The 27,030-nt window shown below is 29.0% G+C and overlaps 1 protein-coding gene across 1 annotated transcript; it reads left to right on the top strand.

Annotated features, from left to right (window-relative positions):
• Window positions 1-691: 691 nt before the first annotated feature.
• Window positions 692-21,680, top strand: LOC103580024 (somatomedin-B and thrombospondin type-1 domain-containing protein). The gene is made up of 5 exons (XM_008561620.2): window positions 692-1,120; window positions 15,904-16,098; window positions 17,044-17,191; window positions 20,375-20,451; window positions 21,418-21,680. Exons 1-5 carry the CDS (start codon window positions 865-867, stop codon window positions 21,627-21,629), a joined length of 888 nt encoding a protein of 295 aa, XP_008559842.1. The 5' UTR covers window positions 692-864; the 3' UTR covers window positions 21,630-21,680.
• The last annotated feature ends 5,350 nt before the right edge of the window (window positions 21,681-27,030 follow it).

Genomic DNA, 27,030 nt, shown 5'->3' on the forward strand with positions numbered 1-27,030 from the left:
TTTTATTAAAAAAAAAAAATATGACAGCTTAGTTAAGCACTTGATAACAGAGTAACTTAATTATAATTTAAAAATGTTAATTAATAATGCTCAGTAATTAAATTCGCTCGGTGCGACGTACGTCAGCCTGTCCAAGAAATGAACTTCCAGGACGCGGAAACTGCTTGTGTGCCACCTCGGGTTTTCTCTGTTTAATCACTTTCTCACGTTTCCACCCACCCCTCCCCCAGATCTTTTTCTCGGTCCCTACCCCGTCTCTTGTTCCAACACATGTACGATGACTCGTATTTCTATTCTGAGTATTTACTGCTGATAATTCATATTAACTTTAAATACTTATTTTATTTATCCTTAAATTAATTACTTTTCTCACTAATTACAATTATTATTATTATCAAAACTAATGAGACAATTGCGCTCTTATCAACCCACATAAGTATCAATCAAATATTAAATATAACAAATCCTCATTATTTTATTTAAAAAAATTTACATATATTTATATATATATTATTTTTTATTAAAAAAAAAATTTTAATTTGAATTTAAATAAAAAAACTAAATAATTAAAATATTAAAAGACTAAAAATAATCCACACATAAAATATGTATAGAATTAAACAGCAAGAAAGATGAAGACATAGTGGGGGGTATCTATTAAAATGCGTTGGGTTCTTAACACACACGATCGTCTCCACCGGGAAGTCACAGTTTAAGTTTGTTGTATCGTTGAGTCTTTCAAACGACTTCGTTACATCAAGAAGTCGTTCAACAATCGCTCCCTGTATTACATTTTTTTTTTTTTTTTTTCAACAAAATTAAATAAAATTTTTAAGTGACCGGTAATTAAGTTGATGGTGAAAAATGGATCGATTGAGCGGATTGCTCGAGTTAGTATTTATAATTGCTGTTGTATTTTTGAATAATATCGTGAATCCAATCTCGGCTAGCAGTTGTCATAAATCAAATAGATGTTGTCCCAGCGATGGTGTCAATTGTGCTGTGACTGGACCCTCGATGTCCCCGATTTTTCATAACTACACAGATAAGCCGTGTTATTGTCATTACTCGTGTCTGAAACACGGCGATTGCTGTGGGGGATTCAAGCAGGCTTGTAATGGTGAGTTTTTTTTTTTTTTAATTTAATTTTGAATTTCCGCGGGTAATTACTTAAAAGTAGATCAAGGGGTTTTTAAGGGATTAAGTGTATTTGGTTGTCGGATAAATAGAAATAATATAACATTGATCCGGTCGTTAGCCCGAACTTTAGCATTAGCATCATAATAGTTGATTGTATATTCACCAAGTAGTGTTTCTCTCTGGCTGACTAGCATCACCAACGGCATAACAACTCCATACGTTATTCATACACTCACCCACTAGTATAATTAACAATGAAATATTAAACAAACTACTTTATGTATGTATGGATATATATGTTAAAGCTTACCTGAGTATAAATAAGCTGTCAATCATTTTTTGTTTTAAATTAAATTATATTTTTAGATTTTCTTTGTGATATTTATCCGGGGTTCATTTTATTTTTATTTTTGATCCGGAAATTCGGAGTATTGGCTGTAACTCGTTAAATATTGATAATATGAAAAAATACAAAGAATACAATTTTGTAGGAAATTTAATTGTCTATAAAGTTGTATTCTGTGAAAATTTACGAAAATTCATATTTTTAAAAGTTATTGCAGTTTTAAGATAAAAAGAAAAATTTGGAAAATTAAAATTTGAATTAGAGATTTTTGTAAACGGTCATAACTTTTTAAATATTGATGATATGAAAAAATGTAATCAATACAAATTTGTAGGAAATTTAATTATCTATAAGATTGTTTCTTACAAAATTTGACATAAATCTATTATTTACAGAGTTACAGCCATTTGAATGAAAGGTATAATTATTTGACAGTCAAAATTCTACTTCAACTTTGAGCAACTGTAACTTTTTAAATATTGATGCTACGAAAAAAAATAATCAGTACAAATTTATAGGAAATTAAATTTCCTACAACTTTGTTCTAGTTGAAAATTTTCGTAAACTCATTATTTATCAAGTTATAGCCTCAGTTAAATTAATAATGATCAAAAATTGAATTTTTGAGTATTTCATACAAGACGTATTATTAAAAAATTTTGTGTCAAGTATTAAATTTATTTTTCTAACAAAAAGTAACTGAAGAAAGAGTGTATTTAAAAATAAAAATAATGATGATAATATATATTTTATTCATTTAGACCCTGATGTATTTTAATGAGATACAAAGTGTGTAAGAATTTTAAATACTCTCTAGATGAAATACCGGAAATAATTTAACTAACATGACCTGCAGTTGAATAAAAATAACTTTTGTCTATACAAATATACTTATAAAATAAAATTACCAAGGAAAAAAATTAAAAAAAAAGTTTCGATTAAAGAAATAAAAAAATAGTGGGTCGAGTTCTGCAGGAGATAAAAGTCGCGTCGAAAGTGAAGTTTGTACAACAAAGTAAAGGATACAGGACAGATCAAACGCAAGTACAAACAATGGATCTCGTTCTGGTTCGTACTCCGGAGACTCCCGGTACTGCAGCAGTAGTTTTAGCATCCGCTGTAACTTGAGAAATAGAAGAATAAAAATGAGCTCGCGAAAATAAGAATAAAGGGGAATCAGATTCAGAACACAAGTATAAAAAAATAAAAAAGTCTCTTTAAGAAAGAAATAAATAAAGAAAAAGCAAAGTGCCGGATAAAAAAGTGCATCGAAACGATCCTTTCTTCGTCTGGTCTCGTCTCGGGTCGGGTCGGCAAGGGGTTTTTTCCTCAACACAAGAAATGAAATGAGCGGGAAAAGAAAGACTGATGGACTAGTTACACGCAGACGTGTTGAGTGTGTGTTAACTTGTGTTACACAGACGCGGATCTTTTCCATGCGATGGTGAAAGATGGAAAATTCAAAGGGAACCGTTTGCTTTTAAATAACCACCATATTTTCTCCTAGTTTTATTTTCTTGCATTTATATATATTTTATTATATACCTTCATTACTCTAATGATATCTTATTTATTTATTTATTTATTTATTTATTCAAAAAAAAAATCGCGCTGCAAAAGGTCGAAGTTAATTGCATACTTTTAACTAAAAAGAAATTAATTTCAAATGTACATTTTATTTATAAACTGGCAATTTATATTTTTTAAAAGGTCTTTTAATTAAAAATCCAAGTAAAAAATTTTTAAAGAAAAATTTAAATCAATAAATTTTTAATTAAAACTTGAGAGGAATATTAAAAATTTTTTTTGCAGTCAAAGAGTTTTTTATTAAAGAAAATTATATAAATTAGAGTAAAATTAAATAATGATATTTATATAAATAAAATATATATATTTAAAACTTGATTGTCTGATCTCGCATTATGAGTAAAGATATAGAGGTACACATCTCTAAAGCCCACGACATCAGCATCTGCCGTTGTCGGGAATGCAAATTTTTCTTTTTTTCATTTATTTTTTATCATTCAACTTTTTTTTATAATTTTTTGTCCTCACACCCACTCACGTGTCTTTTCTTTATTCTCCGAACTCTTTTTAAGCCCATTCTATCGGTCTCCTGACGTACGTGATACGTGGATCTACATACCCACCCCCTCCTGCCCACCCCCGCACTCGAGTTCTCGCGGTCTCGCGTGTGTGAGTTTACTTGACGTCGTTGCCCACACGCTCAATGTAATGGCACACAGCACACAGGCTCTCTTATACTCTCAACACATACGCAAATGTGGAAAGAATTTTTAACTCGTTCAACAAGAATTTCTAAAATTTAACTTTATTCTCAAACAACCATTTTAAATATTTCACCGCTGAAAACTTTTTCTTTACTTTTGTTTTATCCAGCTCTTTACTTTTCTTCACTTAAATTTAAATTATTCTCATTACATTTTTTTTTTATTTGTCCAAAAAAAAATCACATTAAGAAGTAATTAAATTTTACTATCACTCAAAATTAAATTAATTTTTTTGTCTGCGATTTTAAATTACAAAATTGATATCTATTGCCGCCAAAATTTTTTTTATTCAAAAATTCAAATTTAAACTTTTAAAAAAATTTATTAAAATTTTTCAAATAAAAATCTAAATTGCCGCCAAAATTTTTTTTAATTCAAAAATTCGAATTCTAATTAAAAAAAAAATTTGTTTAAATTTTTTAATTAAAAATTTAAATTGCCGCCAAAATTTTCTTTCATTCAAAATTTCAAATTCAAATTTAAAAATGAATATGTTTAAATTTTTTAATTTAAAATTTAAATTGCCGCCAAAATTTTTTTTATTCAAAAATTCAAATTCAAACTTTTAAAAAAATTTATTTAAATTTTTCAAATAAAAATCTAAATTGCCGCTAAAATTTTTTTTTATTCAAAAATTCAAATTCTAATAAAAAAAAAATTTGTTTGAATTTTTTAATTAAAAATTTAAATTGCCGCAAAAAATTTTTTTCATTCAAAATTTCAAATTAAAATTTAAAAATAAATATGTTTAAATTTTTTAATTAAAAATTTAAATTGCCGCCAAAATTTTTTTTTCATTCAAAATTTCAAATTTAAAAAAAAAATTGTTAAAATTTTTTATTTAAAAATCTAAATAAAGTTACACCACAAATTTTCTTTAGTTCGCTCGTGTTTCTTATCCACAAAACAAAAACATACGAATATATATCTATATATTTTTTATAAGACAAAGATCAGAGACTATATTTGTAATTTAAAAAAAAAAAAACTAGTAGGGCCGGTTATGCTAATCACAAAACAACAGGGAGTTTTACCCAAAATCCCCGGGCGCGCCTCTTATCTACCTTTCAATATTAAACTTATTTTTTTTTTATCTTTATTTTGTTTCTTTGTATTCCGCCCTCGCTTTGTATCATCAGCTTCAACTTCTCAGGCTCCGAACGTTGTACATCAGAGACCTTTATTAATGAACTTGCTCATTCAACAAAAGATCTGCCTCGGTCTGAGCCTCAGCATCAGTCTAATTTAATGCATGCCTCCATAAAAATAAATAACTCGAGATAAAAATAAATATAAATGGACTAAGCAAATATTAATCGTATAAATTTATCGCCCGATAAATTGGAGTAAATAATTCAACATCTGCAATAGATGATAACTATAAATAATAACAATAACAATAATAGATAATGATAATGGCGATGATAATAAAATAGAAAGTGTAACAGCTTGAGAATAATGAATAAAAAATTGGGTTATGCATGACTTGACGTAATAAAGTTGCTAAGAGGTTACTGATCTTTGAGACGACTCCAGCTTCCGGTCGTGCCCTTTTCACTAATACAAGCTTATTCAAATGCGAACCCCATTGCGTCAGTATTTCAAAATAATATTTATTAATCCGATTTAATTTTTTTTTTTTTATTACAAATAAAAAAAAAAAGTTAAAGATAAAAATAATGAAGAAAATTTTTTTATAATTTTTAAAATGAAGTAATTTATTTTCTGTCCCGATGAGAGTCTTATTTAAAGCTGAGTAATTTAACTTGGGCTCATTATACTCAGCAAGCCCTTGAAAAGTTTATGTATATCGCAAACATTAATTTATTTTGGTGCTTAAGAAATTACACGTGGCCGAATAAGAAATTTTCAAGCTCATGCTCGTCGCTCTTCTGCTTCTCAGTATATATGTATATATATAGAAATATAAAAATTTATGTATGTAGGTACGTATGTATAGATGGACTATCGTCTGCGTCTTTGTATTTTAGCTTTTAACGTTTAATTTACGTCAACGTTTGAGTGACATTCAAGTAACGAGTTAATTAATTTGCGGGTGGCTGAACAATCGTATCCTGTTGTCCACAACAATCAACAAAACCTGGCTATTAATTATTTTCTCACCTCCTGTTCATCTATTTTAATTAAACTCACATACACACAAAAATAATTAACAGTTTTTTTAAACTCGTTTATTTCATTTTATAAAATAAAAAAAATTTTAAGCAAAAATAAATTTAATCACTAGTAGAGACCAAGGACGTAATTTCCTGATCTAATGTAAATATTTATGATAGATTTATGTATAATAAGACGTTGCAAATTTAATACGACGTGACGAAAAAGAGTAAAAAATTTGTATTCTTACGATTTTTTTTGTGTTTAAATGGAAAACAAAAAATAGATGGAATAAAAAAAGTCGAGCGAAGAGAATTGACGCGAAAGCTAAAAGGAAGCACGCGATTGTTGCATAAAAATCACCTAAGATGCCGTCGTGCTTTCGCATTAACTTTCGTGTTGACGATGTACTTTAAGTACTTTGCTATATTTTCCAAAAAAATAAAAAAAAATTAATATTACAAAACGTCTTGAATCCCGATTTTTAAAACTCTTTTACTGTCTCTTAAATCTCACTTCCAATTTAAATTCATTTTCCCTTGTAGGTCCATTTTGCCCCGCAACCTGGAAACCTTTTTGTAGCTGACGTTAATCACATATTTTTAGAATGGGAGTTTTTTTGTAGCGACTTGGGAAATAAATTTCTAATGAATTATAAAAATTCCTGAAACGAAAAAAGTATTAGTCTAAACTACCGGAAATGTCTATCTGATAGTTAACAATATTCTTAAGTATAGTATTAGAGCAAGTTAAAAAATAAACGTTCGATTGAACAATCTCGTGTAATAGCACTATCGACAGTATAATGTAGAAAAAGTATTATCGAAATGTCTGTCTTGAGAGGTGAAATCGCGTTTATATCCTGTGTATATTGTAAGTAGAATTTTAGTTGGTAGCTTTTTATTTTGTTGCACAAACTACCATCACACACTCACACACACACACACGTTTTTTCTGTACCAAGAGAACACGACGTATAAAAAATCGATTCAACTGTCTACGTCGATTGCCACTTTATGATCCTATTTCGTCCTTCGTACTTATTTCTTATATTTCTCATCGATTTTTATCTATGTCTCCTCTATTTTAGTTTTTTTGTTTTATAAAACTTTTATGTCTCTTGTCTCTTACGCCGTCAAGTGATTTGACGTAACTACTTTATCTCATATAACTTTTATAATTAATTTTTTTTTTTTACGCTTAATATTTTTACAAAAAAAAAAAAAAAAGTAAAGTAAGATGTCAATATTAATTACTACACGGAGAAAAAATAATAGTAACTATTCCTAGTACGTTTATGAAATATCATCCCATAGTGTTATGGTAATGATTACTTGGGATTATGGGATATAGACCCATACTTTTTGGGAAAGTTTCCATAAGTATGGGAATAATTCCTATCATTATGGTAACAGTTCCCATATCGCATGTGAAAGAATCATGGTAATGATTACCATACTCATAGGAATAGTTCCCATAAGCAAATAGGAACCAATCCTATAATCACATTGTAATGGTTCCTAAGCGTATATAGTAATGGTTACCATAATATTATGGTAACTGTTCCTATAATATTATGGTAACCATTACCATAATTCCATAGGAACTATTCCGTTACCATATGGGAATTATACCCATAATTATAGGAATTATTACCATAATATATATGGGTGCCGTTCCTATAATCAACATTTCAAAAAAACCGGTTACTATGCAGTATGGAAACCATTCCCATAATATATTGTAATTGTTACCATAATTTTCTCTCCGTGTAATGTGTTATCTAATGGGGGTGTGCAAATAGTTTGAACTTACGAATAATTCGATTCAAAGTTTGGATGATTTGTAAATTTTTAAATAATTCGAAGCTCCAGATTATTTGTAAAGTCTTGAATTATTCAAAAATTTCAAAATTTTTTTTTGTACAACTTAAAATTTTAATATTTTTTTCAAAAATTCAAATTTCGTCAGAGGTAAATAGAATTCAGACCCAAATTCACAAACAAATTTTCACTTTAAAAACTACGAAAATTTTAAAAATTGATCCGAATTTTAAAAATTCAAAAAAAGAGTAATTTTAAAAATTACAAATAATTTAAAAATTTGAATTATCGATTCGAACACAATTTGCACACCCCTAATATTTAATTAATCATTAAAACAATATTTTAGTTTACCAAAATTATAAGTTAATTAAAGCAGTACATTTAACTCTTTCAATTAATTTTTCGTGGGTTTGCCAATTATACGCTTCAGAAATTACTGTAATATTTTTTTTTTTACTTTCCCGCTCACATTTTTATCTTCACTACTATTTTTTTATTAAAACCTTTTTTTTTTCTCATGCATAATTTTTTTCTCTACAATAAAGACAAACTCAATCATTCGTTCATTTTAAATTCACACTCAGTTTCTGTCATTAAATAAAACGATTATTACTTTTACTTATTATTATTATTATGATTATTATCAAAAGTTCAATTATACTTATCCAATCAAATTTTATCAAATAATCTGCTATCGAGAATAATATAATTATATATTTCCAATACTAATCTAATTTTCATATTTACATATATTATTGCCAATTAATTTCTTTTTTTAATTTTAAATAATTACTGTCTAAAAATTATTTTTCCATAAGAAAAAAATTAGAGTCGGGCGTTATGAATTTTCCGGGGTATGATGGACACCTTTAACTGGATTATAATTAAAATCAATACTTCCTTAATTAATATTTATTATAATTATTTTATTAATTAAAAATTAATTATAATTTAAAAAATTAATGAGCTTAAAATTATAAATTAAAAAAATAATTTTTACTTTGTTACTTAGCAAAATATTATAATAATTAATTACCCCAATTATTTAAAATAATAATATTTAAATAATATATTTTATAATCCAAATCCTTATAATTTTTTGTAGCTTTGAATTTATAATTAAAAAGTTGTGAAAATAAAATAATTTTTTAATGTCGGAGTACTGAGAGTGTAAAATATGAAATAAACTAGTTGTTAATTTATAAATAGGGTGCATTATATATAATGTTTATCGTTTCGCAAATGCGATTAGTGGCCGAGTTATGACGGTGTTACACTGACTACATGGAGTATTTAACCGCAATAGGATTAAGTATCATCAACGTTATTATTATTATCAGCGTCATCAGCAGACTGTATAGAGAGTTATAATCGCGTCTCGCATGTTATGTGAAATGGACTCAATTAGATATTTATTGATAATTATTCTACTCATATAACCCACTTTTAAAACTCTATCCTCGTAACTCCATATCAACCACTTTTTCAATCATTTAATTAACCGTCAATTATCATTCATAAAAAAATATTAATTACTGCAATTTATAATTACTCAAATTATCCAAATTACTAAGGTTTAATTACAATTTTCACTTACTAAAATTTTTGAAAAATTTCTTATCCGCAACTTTGGCAGGAAAATTTTAAAAAAATCAATCACTTTTTCAATCATTTAATTAACCGTCAATTATCATTCATAAAAAAAATATTAATTACTGCAATTTATAATTAATCAAATTATCCAAATTACTAAGGTTTAATTACAATCTTCACTTACTAAAATTTTTGAAAAATTTCTTATCCGCAACTTTGGCGGGAAAATTTAAAAAAAATCAACCACTTTTTCAATCATTTAATTAACCGTCAATTATCATTCATAAAAAAAATATTAATTACTGCAATTTATAATTAATCAAATTATCCAAATTACTAAGGTTTAATTGCAATTTTTCACATACTAAAATTTTTGAAAAATTTCTTATCCGCAACTTTGGCGGGAAAATTTAAAAAAAATCAACCACTTTTTCAATCATTTAATTAACCGTCAATTATCATTCATAAAAAAAATATTAATTACTGCAATTTATAATTAATCAAATTATCCAAATTACTAAGGTTTAATTACAATTTTCACTTACTAAAATTTTTGAAAAATTTCTTATCCGCAACTTTGGCGGGAAAATTTAAAAAAAATCAATCACTTTTTCAATCATTTAATTAACCGTCAATTATCATTCATAAAAAAATATTAATTACTGCAATTTATAATTAATCAAATTATCCAAATTACTAAGGTTTAATTGCAATTTTTCACTTACTAAAATTTTTGAAAAATTTCTTATCCGCAACTTTGGCGGGAAAATTAAAAAAAAATCAACCACTATTTCAATCATTTAATTAACCGTCAATTATCATTCATAAAAAAAATATTAATTACTGCAATTTATAATTAATCAAATTATCCAAATTACTAAGGTTTAATTACAATTTTCACTTACTAAAATTTTTGAAAAATTTCTTATCCGCAACTTTGGCGGGAAAATTTAAAAAAAATCATACTTGGCAATAAAAAGATTTAAAATAAAATTATGAATATTTGGATTATGAGTAATTTCAAAAAGTAATGATGTAAAGTAAAAAAGTTTTATTAAAAAAAAAAAAAAAAAATGATTTGAGTAATTTTTATATAAAAGTTTGATTAAAGTGACTGCGGAGAAACTTATGACTTTTCATTTCGACCTAAAACTTACAAACAAACAAACTTGTTAGATAGTTTCGTCTACAAATAATCGATAGCCATTTCATTGCGGATTGGATAACATTTCAGTCATCAGAGTATACTGACAACATACAAGTATATATACTGATTGTATTTCACGTTTATATCACATCGTACATACTCTCATCTCTCCTCTCAATATCAACAATAACTCAACTCAATTACCTTCTCTCTACCTACAAATATATCCTATTATATTACATCTCCCATTTACTTGCAATAGATCTGTCTCCAACTGCGATTCAAACTCCGACTCCATCGATGTTTATTTTCCAGCACATAAGTAATCAATTCCAAGATTTCAAGTAATTAATTTTTTGCCAGACATATCAAGTCTCAACTCTTTTTTTTTCTGTGCAACTGGAACTCATTTCTCATCTTTCATCTCTTACAAGCGTACGCGATCTAGTACGCAGTATGATCGTCATTCGTATTTATTTATATAAATATATATATATATATATGAAGAGAAGTATAAAGACAAGTTTTGCAGAGTTGAAGCCGTTGGAAAACGCGTCAATTAATATCGTCATTAAGGGCGCATGTTCTACGTTCCTTTATGGAATGTTGACGTATATAACCCATTCAATTATAATTATTCCGCGGGATTCTTCATTTATCTATACGTCTATTTATTTTACCGACCTAAAAAATTATTCATACAAAAAAAAAAAAAAAAAAAAAAAAAAAAAAAAAAATTACTTCAAAATTCAAAAATTAAAAATTTTTTTTTCAAATTAAAAATAAAAAAATATAACACTCATATATTGTATGTCATATAAGTAATATGAGCAGAGACCCTGGTCAAAAAATAAAAATTTCTTTAACAAAATTACAAGAGAAAAGTTTATAAAAATAAATGTAATTAATAAAGTTTTTAAAAATAATAAATCATATAGTTTATTAACTTGTTATAAAGATTTTCTATTAACGCGATATCGATTAACTCCCTCTGTAATTCAAGTTTAAAGTTTTCCCACCGAATTTATTACGAATTATACACGGGTGAAAAGTTTTACTGAGTTCTATCTATGTCTGTCTCTCTCTATCCGCTCGCTTCAGGTTTTCTATCAATATACCACTTTAATAAAATATATATCTATATATATATATATATATGGACACAGATAGAATGATAAAGGCGAGTACATAAACTTACCGAAAGAAATTGAAACAGAATATTCACTCGATAAAACAATTTACAAAATTAATAGTTATTAATTTTGAATTTTCTCCAAAGAAAATTTATAATTTAAAAAAAAAAACAAGTTATCATTTCCAACTTCGATATTTTCCCAGCAAGTTATTTCTTTTTTAGCTCCAATTGCTTGTATGTGACCCTTTTATATCTTTTAATCGAATCGTCCGATTTGAACGGCTCCCGCGGGAATTTTCAAATCCTACTTGCAGGGACAGCTGTAAAAATTTTGGAAACTTCTTTTTTTTTTATTATTCGTAGCTAAAAATAATTAGTAATTATTATTGTTATATATTTGTGATTAACGAGTTGTTATAAATAAAAATGAGAAGTTGCTCCGCAATGAGAGAAAATAAAGAGGGGGCGGAGAGAGTACGCAAGGAGCATTATACTTGGTAATCTCATCCAGGCTCTGGGTTAATGCCACTGTTAGCATATTTGAGAATCCGCTTCGGTAATCCCATAGTCCTATAGCCTATTCCTATCTACTTCCATTCGTTGCTTCGCTTTGCTATCATGATTCTTAGAGACTACTCCATACTCCAACTACTCTACTTCCTCACCCTTGTTATCGTTTTCTATTTTAGTTCTTCTCTTATTCTTTCCTACCATCCTGTCTCCACTCGCTCCAATTTCAGCTTCTTTGCCAACGTGTAGCGGACACGGAACTTAAATTTAAAATCAAGACTACAAATTTACAGTACAAAGTACCAGATTTAAAGTTTACAATCCAAAAAAAAACTAATCCCAACTTTTAGTTTTTTTTTCGCCAATTGCTGAAATAAAATTTTTTGTTTTTTTTAAAAACTTGTAGGTGAAATTAAATCTGTTTTTTACGCTGGGTAAAATGGCCACGTTCAAATTTTTGAATTAGTGCATTTTTGTATTTTGGGGTAATATGGTCACTGGATTCCTAAAAAAAATTTTTTTCAAAAATTTCGGGACTTTTATAATATTTTTAAATTTTGAATTTAAAAAAAAAATCTGTTAACTTAAAAAAGCTTTTGTTACTTTTTATTTGCTCAGCAGACATTTGAAAAGCTGTTTACTCGATTTATCCTATTGCAAGGTACGCAATATCTTCATTGTGGCTTTTTCAAACAATGCCTTGCTCTCTATACTTGTTTTTATCTATATATATATATATATTTATTATACTAGACTATCCTTGAATAAACGAGGACATAATAAAATAATACCCGTTTTACTTCCCTCGGGACTATAATTAACATGTTCATAGAGAAATTATATTATTTCATTCTCATTATTATATATTTATATAACACTAATAATAATAATGCATTTCAACGGATTTAACTTGTCAAATTTTTTTAGTTTCCATTGAATAGCATAATCTACTTGAGATGGTTATGAAGATTAAGGATTTTATAATTATGCAGAGATAGAGAAATGAGAATTCGAGTAATCTTATTTAAGTAGAAAAAAAAATTTATATTGACTTTGTAATTTTTCATTTGCATTTTCATACTTTAAGGATTACTCTTATTTATAGTTCTCGAAAATTGTTTAGGATGTTTGTTCTCAAAGTCTATATATATAAATAACCTGAATAATATTCTTTGAGATTATTTTAACTGAAAACTTAGCATTCGAAAACCAACTGAACTTTGATTCATCAACTTAATGAATCTCTAAGGACAAACTTTATTTTTCTTTCCTCTACTAATTTTTTTTTTTTTTTCAGCGGTAGTTTTATCATCCGTTCAATAAAATATTATTATTATTGTACTTTATAAAAATTTTCATTTCCAAAAATTGGAAAAATCTTTAATAAAATAGGGGTAGAGGGGGGAAGGGGTAAAATGGGCTGACATTCATTTCTTAAGGAGCCCATTTTGCCCATTCCCTATGGAAAAAAAATCAAATATTCAAAATTAAATAGTCAGGGCAAAATGGACCGGCTTTTATTCTATGAAAAGTTTATACTAAAATTAATTTTTTAAAAATAGATATCTCTAAAGACAGCCGATTAAAATTAACGTTCATATTCCCTGAGGGTAAGAGAATATTTCTCTTCCTGTTTGCGGCTTTGTGGCCTCAATGTCCTGCGATAATTTCTTGCATAGCATCATTTAAACTTTCAGTACTTCTCATCTCTGTTTTATCTAGACATACCTTTAAACTTTAAAACTAAAAAATTACAATTTTAATTTCCTATCCAGATAATTGTACCGCGAAATTAGTTAAAAAGTATAAACTGTATATTTAAGTCTGATTGAGTAAAAATTTTCCGAGTTTTCCGACTAGTCAGACGACGGGGTGGAATTAAAGGCAAAGCTTTTAATTATGTATCGATTAAAAATAATGAAGCTCAAGAGAGCGAACTATTGATTGTTAATTACACATTTACAAACTTCCTCTTTTCTTAATCTCAATATATATAATTATATTTTTTCACAAGAAAATTTTCTTTACTTAAGTCTCAATAATTAAACAGAGATTATTCACCATAAACTTTTGCTTCCTCCGCTTATACTTTCATCGTATAGTTCATTTTTTTTGTTATCATATTTTTTCATTTTATTCAGTATAACGATAAAAGACATTTGTGAATGAATGAATGAAGGAAAGAAAGAAATAAAGTTTGAAATAAAATAAAAGGAAAAGAATTATAGTCTGAAATAACGAGTTCGGGGACTAGAACTGAGTTAAGGTAAAAAAAAAATAAAATAAAAAGAAAGAAAGTCTTAACTTACCGCACACAGTGCATTTATTCTCAGAGGAAAAATATATTGTCCCTTTGTCGATAGTACGTGCGCAGAGGAAGTGAAAAAAAAATCAGTAGTTATCGTAACTGCCTTTAATTCACTCGTTATCTCTGTAAAATATTTTCAGATTAAAAGATAAAAACAAAATACATGTAAAAAAAATTTTTTATTTGATTTGACAGCAGATTGATGACAGTGGAGAGGAAATTTAGCGTTGGTTTGATGAAAAATATTTCGAGTTGTGTTTAAGAGCCCAAGTGTCTCTTGAGATGAGGCCGATAAAAGTGTCCGGTGGTGGACTGACCGTTCGAGACCATGGAGCTTTGCGAGCAGAAACTTTTGCAGAGTTTTTTCAACGCCCTCTCAATCTCCTCGATAGACACTTTGCTCTTGCCAGCCGTCTCGGCCATTTTTTTAGCATCCTCTAGAGTATTCTCGATAACGTCCTCAAGGAGGTTTGACAATGCAGCCTGCGCGTCTGCTGAAAGAGTGTACCGGCGACCTGGTTAAATTAAATTTTTTAATAAAAGATCACTTCTTTGTGTCGACTTGAAAAATATTTACTTTATGTTAAGATTTTGGTTTTTTATTAAAAATAAATTCATACCTTTTATATGTTTATTTTTGTTATATAAATTTAGTGCACGTCGACTTGTGTTGGATCTTCTTGACATGTTGGCTTTTATTCTTGAGTAAATTTAAAACGTTAAATTAAATCCGGACTTTGGTTTTTGGGTAAAAAATGACTGTGTCAATACATCTGTTTATATTTATGGACAAAAACAGAAGCAAATCAAAAAAATAAATGAAAATGAAAACAAATTATTTTAAAAAATAAATAGGAATTTTATTTACTTCAATTTTTTTGAATTTCAACACTCATTAAAAAAAAAATTTTATTTTTGCGAGAGACTTTTTTTATTTTTCTCACTTTTCAATCCACTTAGTGTCTTCTTTTTTCAGTCTGACAATTCGTTCGTTCTACTCCTTCATACATCGCTTGAAAAGCCAATGTTTCTCAATTCTTTTTATGTATTTTCTTTTAACTTTTTACTTTTTACATCAAACAAGCAATCAAAGAACCCTTAACTCGCGCCAGAATAAAAGATAAAAATTTTCTCACCGATTACTTTTTCTTAACGGTCTTCTAAAAAATACTTGTCACTAAAATTTTTTTTACCCACTGCCATATATCTGTATATACGCAAAACTTATTTATTTCCTGTAACTCATGACCCCGATAGCGTCTTAAAAATTAAATTTCCATGGTAATGCAAGTGTGATGAACGAACTTGCAAATTGGATGGTAAGGAATAAATTTATTCCACCTCTGAAATTCAAAAAAAATAAAAGCAATTACTTGATTTTTATTTGAATTTTACTTATTTTTTTTTTTTTTTGACTTTTATTCGAATTAATATGCAAATTGAACGTTATATTTAATAAAAATTTGTTAATTTGACATTTGTGTTACAGTTCATGATTGCATAACATCTGAGTGGGGACATTGGTCAGCTTGTAACAACAAATGCGGCCGTGGAATACAAAAAAGATCACGGAAAATAGAGCGGCCGGCTGAAAACGGGGGTAAAGGATGCTCTCCATTAGTCCAAAGACGATATTGTTACAGCACACAGTGTGATAAACATGATCCTGAAATAGCATTACGAGGTAAAAATATTTTTGTAACCCATAATCTAAGTTTTCGACATTCTTCACGTACTTGTGACGTCAGTAGTGCAAAAAATATATTTTTTAGTTGCAGGCACTATAGCTTGCGTGCGAAAAATATCAAAGTAACTTATCGAGTCATCTGGTGACGAAATTTTTCATCATATTCCTGCATTTTATTATCTGCAGTCGGTAACTTACCACCTGTAGGCACTAATTGACGTAATCAATCGCCACAAATCGCACTTGATATATAATCTACTAATTAAAAATGAAAAATATAAAAATCTAAATGAATTTTTCGTAATTATTATGTCCCCTGCTAAATTATTGATGATGTCCTAGTCTCTTTAAGCATAAATAATATTATGAAATAAAGCTGAAATATTAATAATTAATAATTAATAATTAATAATGACTAATTGAATAAAGACTTAGACATGTTCATCGTGGATGCATTAAATCCCATGTCAAAAGGAAATAATTTCCAACCACAAACCACAACACTAATTGCTCTTCTCCGTAATTTGGTTGAGCAGATTTGACCGACTAGACTCGAGCTAGAACAGCTCTGCCTCTGCGAGCTTCTCAGCAACGTTCTCTGCTAATTGGGATTCCGTTTCGATGTTGTAAAGCCAATGCAACCAGACATTTTGCTCTTTGATCGAAACCCCATTGATAATTTTAAGCCCATACTCATCTATTTTAATCATTTAATTAATCATTATAATCATTATACATGTATGTAACCATTTACTGGTGATTACACTCTAGTAAGTTTCCGGCCGTTAGAATCAAAGTCCGGTCCCTTTGGCTTCATCTTCACCCAAATGCCCTTAAGGGCATTCATTTACGTTCCACTTGATAGTCAATCATTAATAAGCAAAAATTAATCATTAATTAATCCACTGATACTAATTTTGTTTTTTTTTTTTTTTCACACAGAAACTGCATATATTTTGCCAGCGGAATTAAGCGCAGCGCGTCACCAGGTCACAAACAATGACATCATTCGAGCTAACTTGCGATTAAGAAAACAATTATTCCCATCATTGGGAGACACCGATTGGTCACCTTATAATGTTTCTAAAGAGTAAGTAACCCTGCAATTATCATAAATTATTTAAAAAATTTAATTGAAAAAAAATTAACTGGGTTTTGATTGTAAGTGAAAAAGTAATAATGCATGAAGAAATTCAAGATGAAAGGAGCTATTTTGTTGACAAAAAGAAATAGGAGATAAAATGTAAGAGACACAGGAAGTCTTGCATCATAACGTAAATTATTAAGGAAAGGGAAAGAAAAAAAAACAGATAATGGAGTGCGGAAAAAGGAGGATGAATAGAACGGAAGCAACCGTCGACTTACCACGTCATCTTATATTAAATAATGTCGTGAAATATTTTTAAATAAATTGCCCGGTTAATTGTGCCGCCAATCAATTTCAAAATAATTCATCTCTGAATTTTTTTTTTCCATCTTGATGTTTTTATAAAACAGTAAATTTTGCTAAAAGGTTTAGGAGACTGATAAATATTTTTCGACAGCTTTTAGATAATTGATAAAAATTACATAAGAATGCATAGGTGTGTGATATATGTAAACATGTGATAAATAATGGATGGTAAAATATATTAGTCACGTGCGGGATGACAAATACGGGAATTCAAATAGCGTATGTACACGTTTACTTATCGACTTACTTGTTCTGTTCTGTTGTGTGACCTATGAATTTAAACGCATGTACATGAGCAAGCAGGAGCAGTAAATGGAATGCACATAGACGAAGGATGCATAGATTATGTGTTATCCAGGAAGTTGCGACAAGGACTCCATAGACTGTGAAAAGCCAGCCTTGAACTGCTATTGTTTGGCACACAGATCATCTTGGGTTCAACAGTTCCATTCCGCTGAGAGAGTTTCCTATGACTGTCGATCCCAACAACTGCAGATCTGTAGTCTACAAGAATAAGCGCATTCCTTCAGTTCACTCATATATCTATATGTATATCTATATATATTTATACAAACACATGCAGTGTTTTTGTTATCCCACTTACTTGGTAAATCGTTTCTCTTGTCAAGTCGCGAAGATTACTTCCGCTATTGAACAAGATACTTGCTCAGAGCTTACCATCAAAGACAGTAAATAAATAACAATCCCGAGTACTTGGATTTTTTATCATGTTTCTTATTGTTGATTCTTAGTTTGTATAAACAGAGCGATATTGGATTTTATATTTATTTTTTATCGGTTCAATTTTTAAAGTTTACTTTTATTCTTATATTTATTTTTATGATACTCATAAAAATAAATAAATAAAATTTTATTTTTATGTTATTTAACTTTTTTCAAATACAACTCGTTTTATGGAAAAATATTTAGTATTATCAATTATGGGATTTTTTTTTACCTTTTTAGGGGGTACCCCATTTTGCCCCTCCCCTCTAAGCCTATTAAATAACTTAGTTATTATTTTTTAAAATTTAAATTTAAATGGCGGGAAATTTTTTTTTGAATAAAAAATTTAAATTAAATAAATAAAATATAACTAGTGGAGTATAATATCGATAATTGATCTCGGAAACTTGGAAAATAGTAAATTTCATAGTACACTCAGCAACTCGGACTCGAGCATGTTTCAATAAGATAAATCTCGAGGTCCCTATCCGCATTCATTTTCCAATTGCGCTGGCGATACACCAGTCCGGTTATTCAATTTACATTTGGCTTTTGAAGCTGGAGTATCTGGACCTAATGGAACACAAAAAATAAAAAAAAAACGGCTTTATAAAGCATACTTACAATTTCGCAGGAAAAAAATTTCACGTCCTACATGCACAATAAGTAAACCTTTTGAAATTTCAAGATTAAATATAAAATTCACCGCTGCATCGTCATGTAAAATGAACTTCTGCATAACTTCTATACAACACCCACATATATATACTTAGATAAAAAAAAAAAAATTGGCAAGATGGATAAAACTTGATACTTTCGATATTAACCGTGCTGTAGCCCCAACTTGTATTCGTACACATCATGAATATTAAAAAGCAACGAGTGGAAATATTTTATATACATGAGCCAGTACATTCATAATGTATCAAAAAATTATATACTCACTACTCACCAGGACTGTAGTCCTTGTAAAATCTATTTCAAAGAAATATTTTAATGCAATGTTAATTTTTTTTTTTTTTTCTACCAACAAAATGTACTCACTAGAAATAATATTCAACTTGACTTGACGTAAAATTTTCATTTATCAAAATTATTTTAATTTAATTTAACAGGAAATAATTTAAATAATAATTATAATTAAGGAGTAAAAATAATTATTAACATAAAAGTAATTAAAGAATTAATTAAAAAGTCAAAAATTTCATAAAATATATTTTTTTTTTTTTTGTATTCTTTTCTTAGACGTACACTCAAAGATGTGTAAGAATGCTTGGCATTCTCGATGAGCTTCGTTGCGAAAGAGTGCGATCCCTCGGGGGATGAAAACTGTAGTTTAAAAAGATATCCAGGTTGTAGTACAGTTGAGTGTCTTCTTGCTTATAATTTATCGTTACGTTAAGAGAAAAATCACTAAAACTTTACTATCCAGGTGATAATAAAAAAAATAACTTTACCTCGTAATTTTTCAATCTCGTAAAGTTAAACATCCAGCCTGTCGGTTCACTTTTTTAATTAATTAACTTGGTTTATTATAAAATTATGAATTTTCCAAGCAATATTTTTGATACCCAGTAAAGTTTAAATTTTTTTTTTAGCTGATTATTTCTTAATGCCGGCTGATAGAACCCAGCGCTAAATCTATAGATACAGGATACGAACAAAGTTTTCTGAAATTCGGATGAAGAATGTAAAAGCGTCACTTGGAAGCTGTCAGTTGCAGATCCTGGATATCCACAGCCATACTTTCGCTGATTGAAAAGTTCTCTACTGTTTATTATCGAACAAATCCATTATCTCGGCTGCTTGTTAACAAACACTAGCAAGAACAAGCTCAAGATAAATAAAAAAAAAATAATCCCCTGATTTACTACCTCTTCCATCAGCATCAATCAATACTGAAATATTGTACGACATCAACTTTTGTTTTTAAATAAATACAATTCGTCTTGCTGTCTTCGGTACAAAAAAAACTGACGGGTCCATGTTACCCCGGTGTTCAAGTTAACTCCAATCAGGATGATTTTTTATTTAGTACAATAAATATATATGTTTATATTAAGAATTAATGAGGAATGTTATCATGTGTTGCAGATACTGCGTGACGTTCAGCATCATAAAGGCATCGCCAAAGTGTATAAAGAAATCAGGACAATCAGAGCTGTCAGAGGGTAAGAGAGCAAAGGATAAATAAAAAAAAAAAATGATAAATCTAGGTAGCAATAAACTAGTTCTTGGAAGGAGGCTAGAACGAGGAATCGAAGCGTAAGAAATAAAAGTTGGGATGAAAAATGCCGTTATCGAATCGCGGCTGATATCGTCTTCGTCATCGTTTTCCGTTAAGCTCTCGAGTCTCTATGTTTCCCTTCTTCAGCTTCCAAGACATTTCCTTATATATTTTTTTTCAATACTTTTTCCGGTCCGACTTTTTTTTTAAGCGGCTCTAATTTTGCGTAATCTAGGTTCGGTGGTAAAAATATGTACGCCAGGTGTATTCGTGCCTGTCTAATCGGAAACAAGTGCAATTTGAATCCTTGAGGTTAGGAAGAGAAATCCGGTAAGTGAAATTACCGGAAACTGCATTGAATTCCGCTTTACTTGACGAACAGGATACATGGGATTTTGGGCTTTCATTCAGCACATATGTATGTGCTTATATGCCAATTATTGTGCCTACATGTGTAATTTATCGCAATACTATACAGTATATAATACATACTGTACATTATATTATCATTAATTCCGCTTAATTGACCGTAAACTCTCACTGTCATCCTATTAAACATGATAATTTTACTATTGGGAGTATTTATACTAAATCTGCATTTGTCCGGAAAAATAATTCAGATACAGATATAAATCCTCCATTTTTCCCAGGAAGAAAAAACCCGCCAAATTTGAAATTTTAAAAAAATTTTTATAATTTTTAGATCTGACCTGCATAAATATAAATTTTATGAGAATTTTTTTTTAATACCAGTGACCGTTTTCCCACCCTTTTGTGGAATTGAAAAAAAATTCAATTATAAATTTAATTAATTAAAAAATGTTATTTTTCCATGGTAATGATTTATTTGATGAACTAAAAATTTCTCTCCAATTTAATAAATGTAATTTTAATTTTTTTATTTTAATAGACTCAACGGTTTGTGTAAAATGTGAAACGACAGCCTTCATACCATCATTGGACTATCGATGTCGCGGTGACGGCGGTACTGAGGGAATGATAACACGCTGGAGTTTGTTTTCGGAGCCTTATTGTTATGGAAAATGGCAGCGTACCGTTAAAACTGGATCTGAATGTGATGCATCTGTTTGTCAACCAAAACCACATTTTATATTTGTTTAAAATTACTTTTTTTTATACACTGTATTACTTTAATTAATTAATATTGATTTAATAAATATAACAATAAAAAAAGTAATACATTATGACCGTATTCACTTATATAATTTAATTACGTTAATATATTTTATACCGATAGAATTCAGAGTAAGAGTATGGCCAATGCTATTAATTACGATCATAAATTTTAATTAATAATTATAATAAAGTAAGAAAACAGTCATAAACTTAAGAGCGGCAATATAAACATTTTTTTTTTAATTCCATTACTGTAATAATACCCAGTCACTTTTAGCCCTCGAATCGTCTGTCAGCTGTAAGGGAGAATGGGTAACGAGTTTTTATAATTACATTCTGAACTGCGGAAGTTCTTCCGACACGTCCCCTTCAATCATCTCTTGTCTTCTATACTTCAACTTCGACGAGCTTTTTAAATATACCAGTATTTTATTTTTAATATGAAGCATAGAAAAGCAAAAGAAGAAATGTATTGGAAAAATAACGCAGACATGTGGATTTTTAAAAGTTATTTTTACTTATGGGTATTCTCAGACAGTCCCCTATTTTTTAAAAATATTCAATCACTCTGTCATAACAGTATTCAAATTTTATTTATTAATTTATGTAAAAAATTCATTGAAAATTATCCTGAAAATAGCAGATAAAATTTTTGGATTTTTCTTTTTTTCAACAAATCAACTCAAAAAAAAAAAAAAAAAAAATGCACATGTAGAAAATTAAATAATCTTTGGGTGCATTTTTTTCGAATATTTTTTTTTCTACAAGTTATCATTTTAAAAAAAAGTCAAAAATTATCAGACGTTGGCTAACTTTAGTATCATTAAAAATTTTTGAATTTTTTGGCGCAAAAAATTTTATCTGCCCCTGAAAAATGTATCGAATTCAGAAAATGGAATTTTTCAAGGTTTCAATTGAGAAAAGTGAATGTTCTTCAGCGTCTCCATTTTTCCTGATAATAAGTGATCGGAAAATAAAAATTTAACGTCAGCAAGTAGTCAATAAAAATAATAGTAGAGATAAAATAATAAATATAGATCAACGTAAGTTTATTGAAAAAAAAAGTATATATATATATAAATAATAATAATGAAATAAAAACTGTAGATATGATAAAGTGAAAAAGAGAGTAGTGAGTGTAATAAAGTAGACAGTGTGCATTGGATAGAACGAGGGGACAAAGTAACTTCCGGAAAAAGTTTTATCCTGCTATTGTAAAAATTAAGATCGAGCTAAACTAAGGAAGAAACGAAAGAAAGAGAACTGGCAATAAAGGATTATTGGCTCTTTTCTCGGATAAACCCAATACTCACGTACTCTAAAACTGAGAGAAAATTTTTCAGCAAAGGTTTATACTTATTATAAGAAATACGAAAAAGCTCTCATCCAGAATCCACATCTCAGCTCTGTACAGAGTACAAGTGCAGCTCTCGGTTTACCTCCCGCAATATCGAGACCAAAATAATTCCATTACATCAATTATCTATATATAAGCTCGTGCATCTACACTCCGCCTTTGTCGCCAACCCCGACTTTCCTTAATACTCCAAACAATCATATTTATTTATATTAATAAATCTTCAGCGCAACTTTACTTACAATATCAACAAAATTAAGTCCATTAACTAAAATTAACAAGTTCACTGAACTGAATCGTTAATTAGATGGATGAGTTGTTTGTTAATTAATAACAGCATTTAATGTTACGTACAGAGACTTAAATAATTACAGAGCATCAGAGAAAACTATAATTAATAATTTATCTGTAGCTTTAATGATTTTTCGTGGCATCAGGAGACATTAAACTTGCATACAATTAATCTGCTCATTAAATATTTCCTCTAAAATATTTACGTCAGCATTAAATTTTCATTATTAATTTACAAGAGCTTACGGTGGGTAGACTTATGCTTTGAACTTTTAATTGCACTGAAAATTACAAAAAAGAATGAGGGGTTAGGGGCTGAAATGATTGTCCAGTGAAATTGAGCAAAATAATTTCCGGTTAATTGCGTGATTATGTGGAGAAATTTTTTTTCATGGGCAAGATTATGGTGAATTTCTCTGGGGAATTCCCCACATACTCGTTACCCGGGTGATTCGAGGCGCGAGTTGGCCAGAGTCCAGAGTCGGATCTAGACGAGCGTCAGATACAATGGGATGCTAACCTGCGCTTGCAGAAGTTAAATTCTCGGGGGACAGAAAGGAAATGGTAAGTCGTTGCACTCCGCCCAGGAACAGACAGCCACCCCGCGTCTAAATGCCGAACCAGCCCTTCTGGGGGCACCGCGGATTGTCCGGCTGCACGAGAATTACGATAATGGCCTTGGTCTTCAGGGCTCGTTGAATTCTATGATCGATTTATTATTATTATTTAATAGTCCCATTTACTCTCGCTTTTATATATATACATATATAAATGTATATCATACTTTAAGTTATATAACGCAAAGATTAATGGGATTTTTAAAGCAGTTACGGTAATATATTGCAGTATTAACTTTTTTTTATTATAAACCATTTAACTTTTTACAAATCCCATGAAATAACAAATTTCTTCCGAAAAATAACAAATATATGTTTTTTTATTTAACTATTCAATGGATTTTTTAAAAATATTTATTTTGACTTCAAATTTATTTTCAAAAATTTTCCTTATGAAAATTTGGTAAAAACTATGAGAATAAATTTAATTTGTACATGGCTACAAAAATAAAAAAAATTGCCTTGGAAAATTATTATTTTTTAAACCAACTAAAATATTTATTTTTAGTCCTGAAAAAATAAAAATTCTTATCAACTCATAGATATCAAAACAATTTGTCGCAGCTATAAAACGCCGGATATTAGAGTCTGTGGGAATAAAAGTTCGGAACGTCATTGCCGGCAATAGTTTGGAATTATACACATACATATACATATATATATATATTTTTTTATTATTACTCTATAGTAATCTGACGCCATCGGGATCAGACATAGAACCGAATGAGTATACACAGACGGGAGATAGGAGACCAGGGTAAATTGTTTGCGCAAGGGATTTTTCTAGCAACTAGTATGCCATAATAATATCGTATATGAGGATGTTCTATACAGCATTAACACGAGGACGTTCGCTATCAACCAGCCTCGCTCCATGTAAATGAAATTGGGAGTTGGCTACGCCGTCATCACGATAATCATCATAGTATTGCTGATAAAAGTGACGTTTTAAATATACCCGGCTTTACATCTCCACATACACATACACATATATCTACATATATATGTGTGTATACTAAAAATGATGTCGAACTAATAAAACGCGGATTAGTCGATCGTTCATCGACCAACGCAGTTATATATGAAAATTATTCCTCGTGTTTTTGTTTTGATAAAAACAGCTATAGGCAGTTTACATTTATGATATATTTTCCAATAATTGTTTTTTTTTAAATCTTAAAATGACTAATTGGCTGTTTCAATCAAGTTTTTATTTTTTAAAAATTTATTTAACAATTCATAATTCAAAAAAAATTTTTCCCGCCAAGAAATGTTTTTTTTTGTAAAAGTAAAAATTGCTAGTACAATTGATTAATTTATTTATTTATTTATTAAATATGATAATTTTTGGAATGAAGATTTATATGAAAAAAAGGATGTATATATTAATAATTAATATAAGAACATGTAATTTATTATTTTAGTGAATAAAAAAACAGTGAAATTTAATACGGGAGCTATTAATTCAACCCTCAGTTCGGTTATCGACAGCTTCAAGTGATTTATTGTACTTTTTCTTTATTAAATATCGTACAATAGTAAAACGGATTATTTTACCAGACGGTGTACTGTAGACTGGAGTCTATGGAGATTTTGTTTAAAGGCATGAATAAAATAACTCATGTGCCAGATAGTACTAATTAATAATGAGCTAAATAGTGTTACGGTTTGACAAATGGAAAGTGAGTCATTTGGCGGTTAATTTCTAGGGAACGGAACAATATAACGACCGAGGGGAATAATTAGTAGACAAATTAATGGGATGACATCTTGGTAAAGGACAATGAGCCGAGTGTTATTCCGGCAAGATGAAATTAATTTCTATGAATGGGCAAACTAATTCGGAGGGAAAAGTTATGTTTAATATGAGGCTGCTTCAAAAACTGCGAGCTGCTGTGAACGCAGTAGTCCGTCTTGCTTTTGACATTTAACGAGACTACCAACTACTCACTACTATCTACTGTTATTACAGTAGTTTATTAATGAAACTACTTGTCACGATAATACTGACATACTTCACTCTATTAATGGCTCACTTAGTTTACATCTGGCGGTTTTAATTTCCCTAATTTCGTTCTGTCTTTCTTTTTTAAATTACTCAATTACTTTAATTTATTTCGCTATAAAAAAAAATATAAAATTTATTAATGGATTTATTTAATGAAAAAAGTTAAATTTTATTTAAAAATTAAAGTTTAAAATTTTTAGTGACAAATTCAAGTTACATTTTTCAAAAAGTGCCATTGGTTTTTTGCAAATATCTCATTAACTATTGACTTATTTGAAAAATTCCATTAGACTTTTTTGTAGCGCTTTAAATTTCCTACAAAAAAGGTATCTTGTACTTTTTTTTAAAATTCAATAGTTACCTAGATATTTGGAGTTTAAAATTCGGTGTCGAAATTAGGACTAATTATTTAAGGGTTCAATTAAATGTGAAGCAGATATTAAAATATCGAGCACAGGCAGAAGTTATTTTGCCAAAATTGAGACCAATTTAAACTTAAGATTATTTCTTCCGGAGTTTGGGATTGAACAGCAATATTTCTTCAGACAGAAGTCATCTGAACTTTTCCTTGGAATAATAAAAAAATCAATTAGTAATGTCATAGGGAAATATATAAAATTTAAATGAAATAATAATAATAATGGGAATGATTGAATTTACATTATAAAGCGGGTAAATTTACGATTTAGATGCAATGACTTAGTGAATCCTGGCATTGCTTCTCAAGTACTTACAAAGAAAGCTTGAGTAAGTTGCTTTACGGAGACACGGGTTGCTGATGCCGGCGATGCTATGAAGTTGAGTAATATCAAAGTTCGAGTTTCTCATCACTCTACTGGTACTGAGTACTTGCGCAAGTGTTGAGTAGGTATAGTGTGGAAGTAAACGAGAGTAAGCCTACTGCAATGCCATCTTACCCTTTTACTGCGCCCCCAGAGCCAGACGTAAAGCAAACTTTTTAACTCGGGCTATACGGTATTCATGAGTACTTACTACGTCTACGTGCAGAATATCCTCAAAATCTTACGCTATATATACATAATGCTCTGTGTATTATAAGATATTGTATACTCCCTTGTATTCCAGCAAGGAAACAACTTCACGGCCACTTTT

The sequence above is a fragment of the Microplitis demolitor genome, chromosome 1, assembly GCF_026212275.2.
Source record: "Microplitis demolitor isolate Queensland-Clemson2020A chromosome 1, iyMicDemo2.1a, whole genome shotgun sequence".
Lineage (NCBI taxonomy): Eukaryota > Metazoa > Arthropoda > Insecta > Hymenoptera > Braconidae > Microplitis > Microplitis demolitor.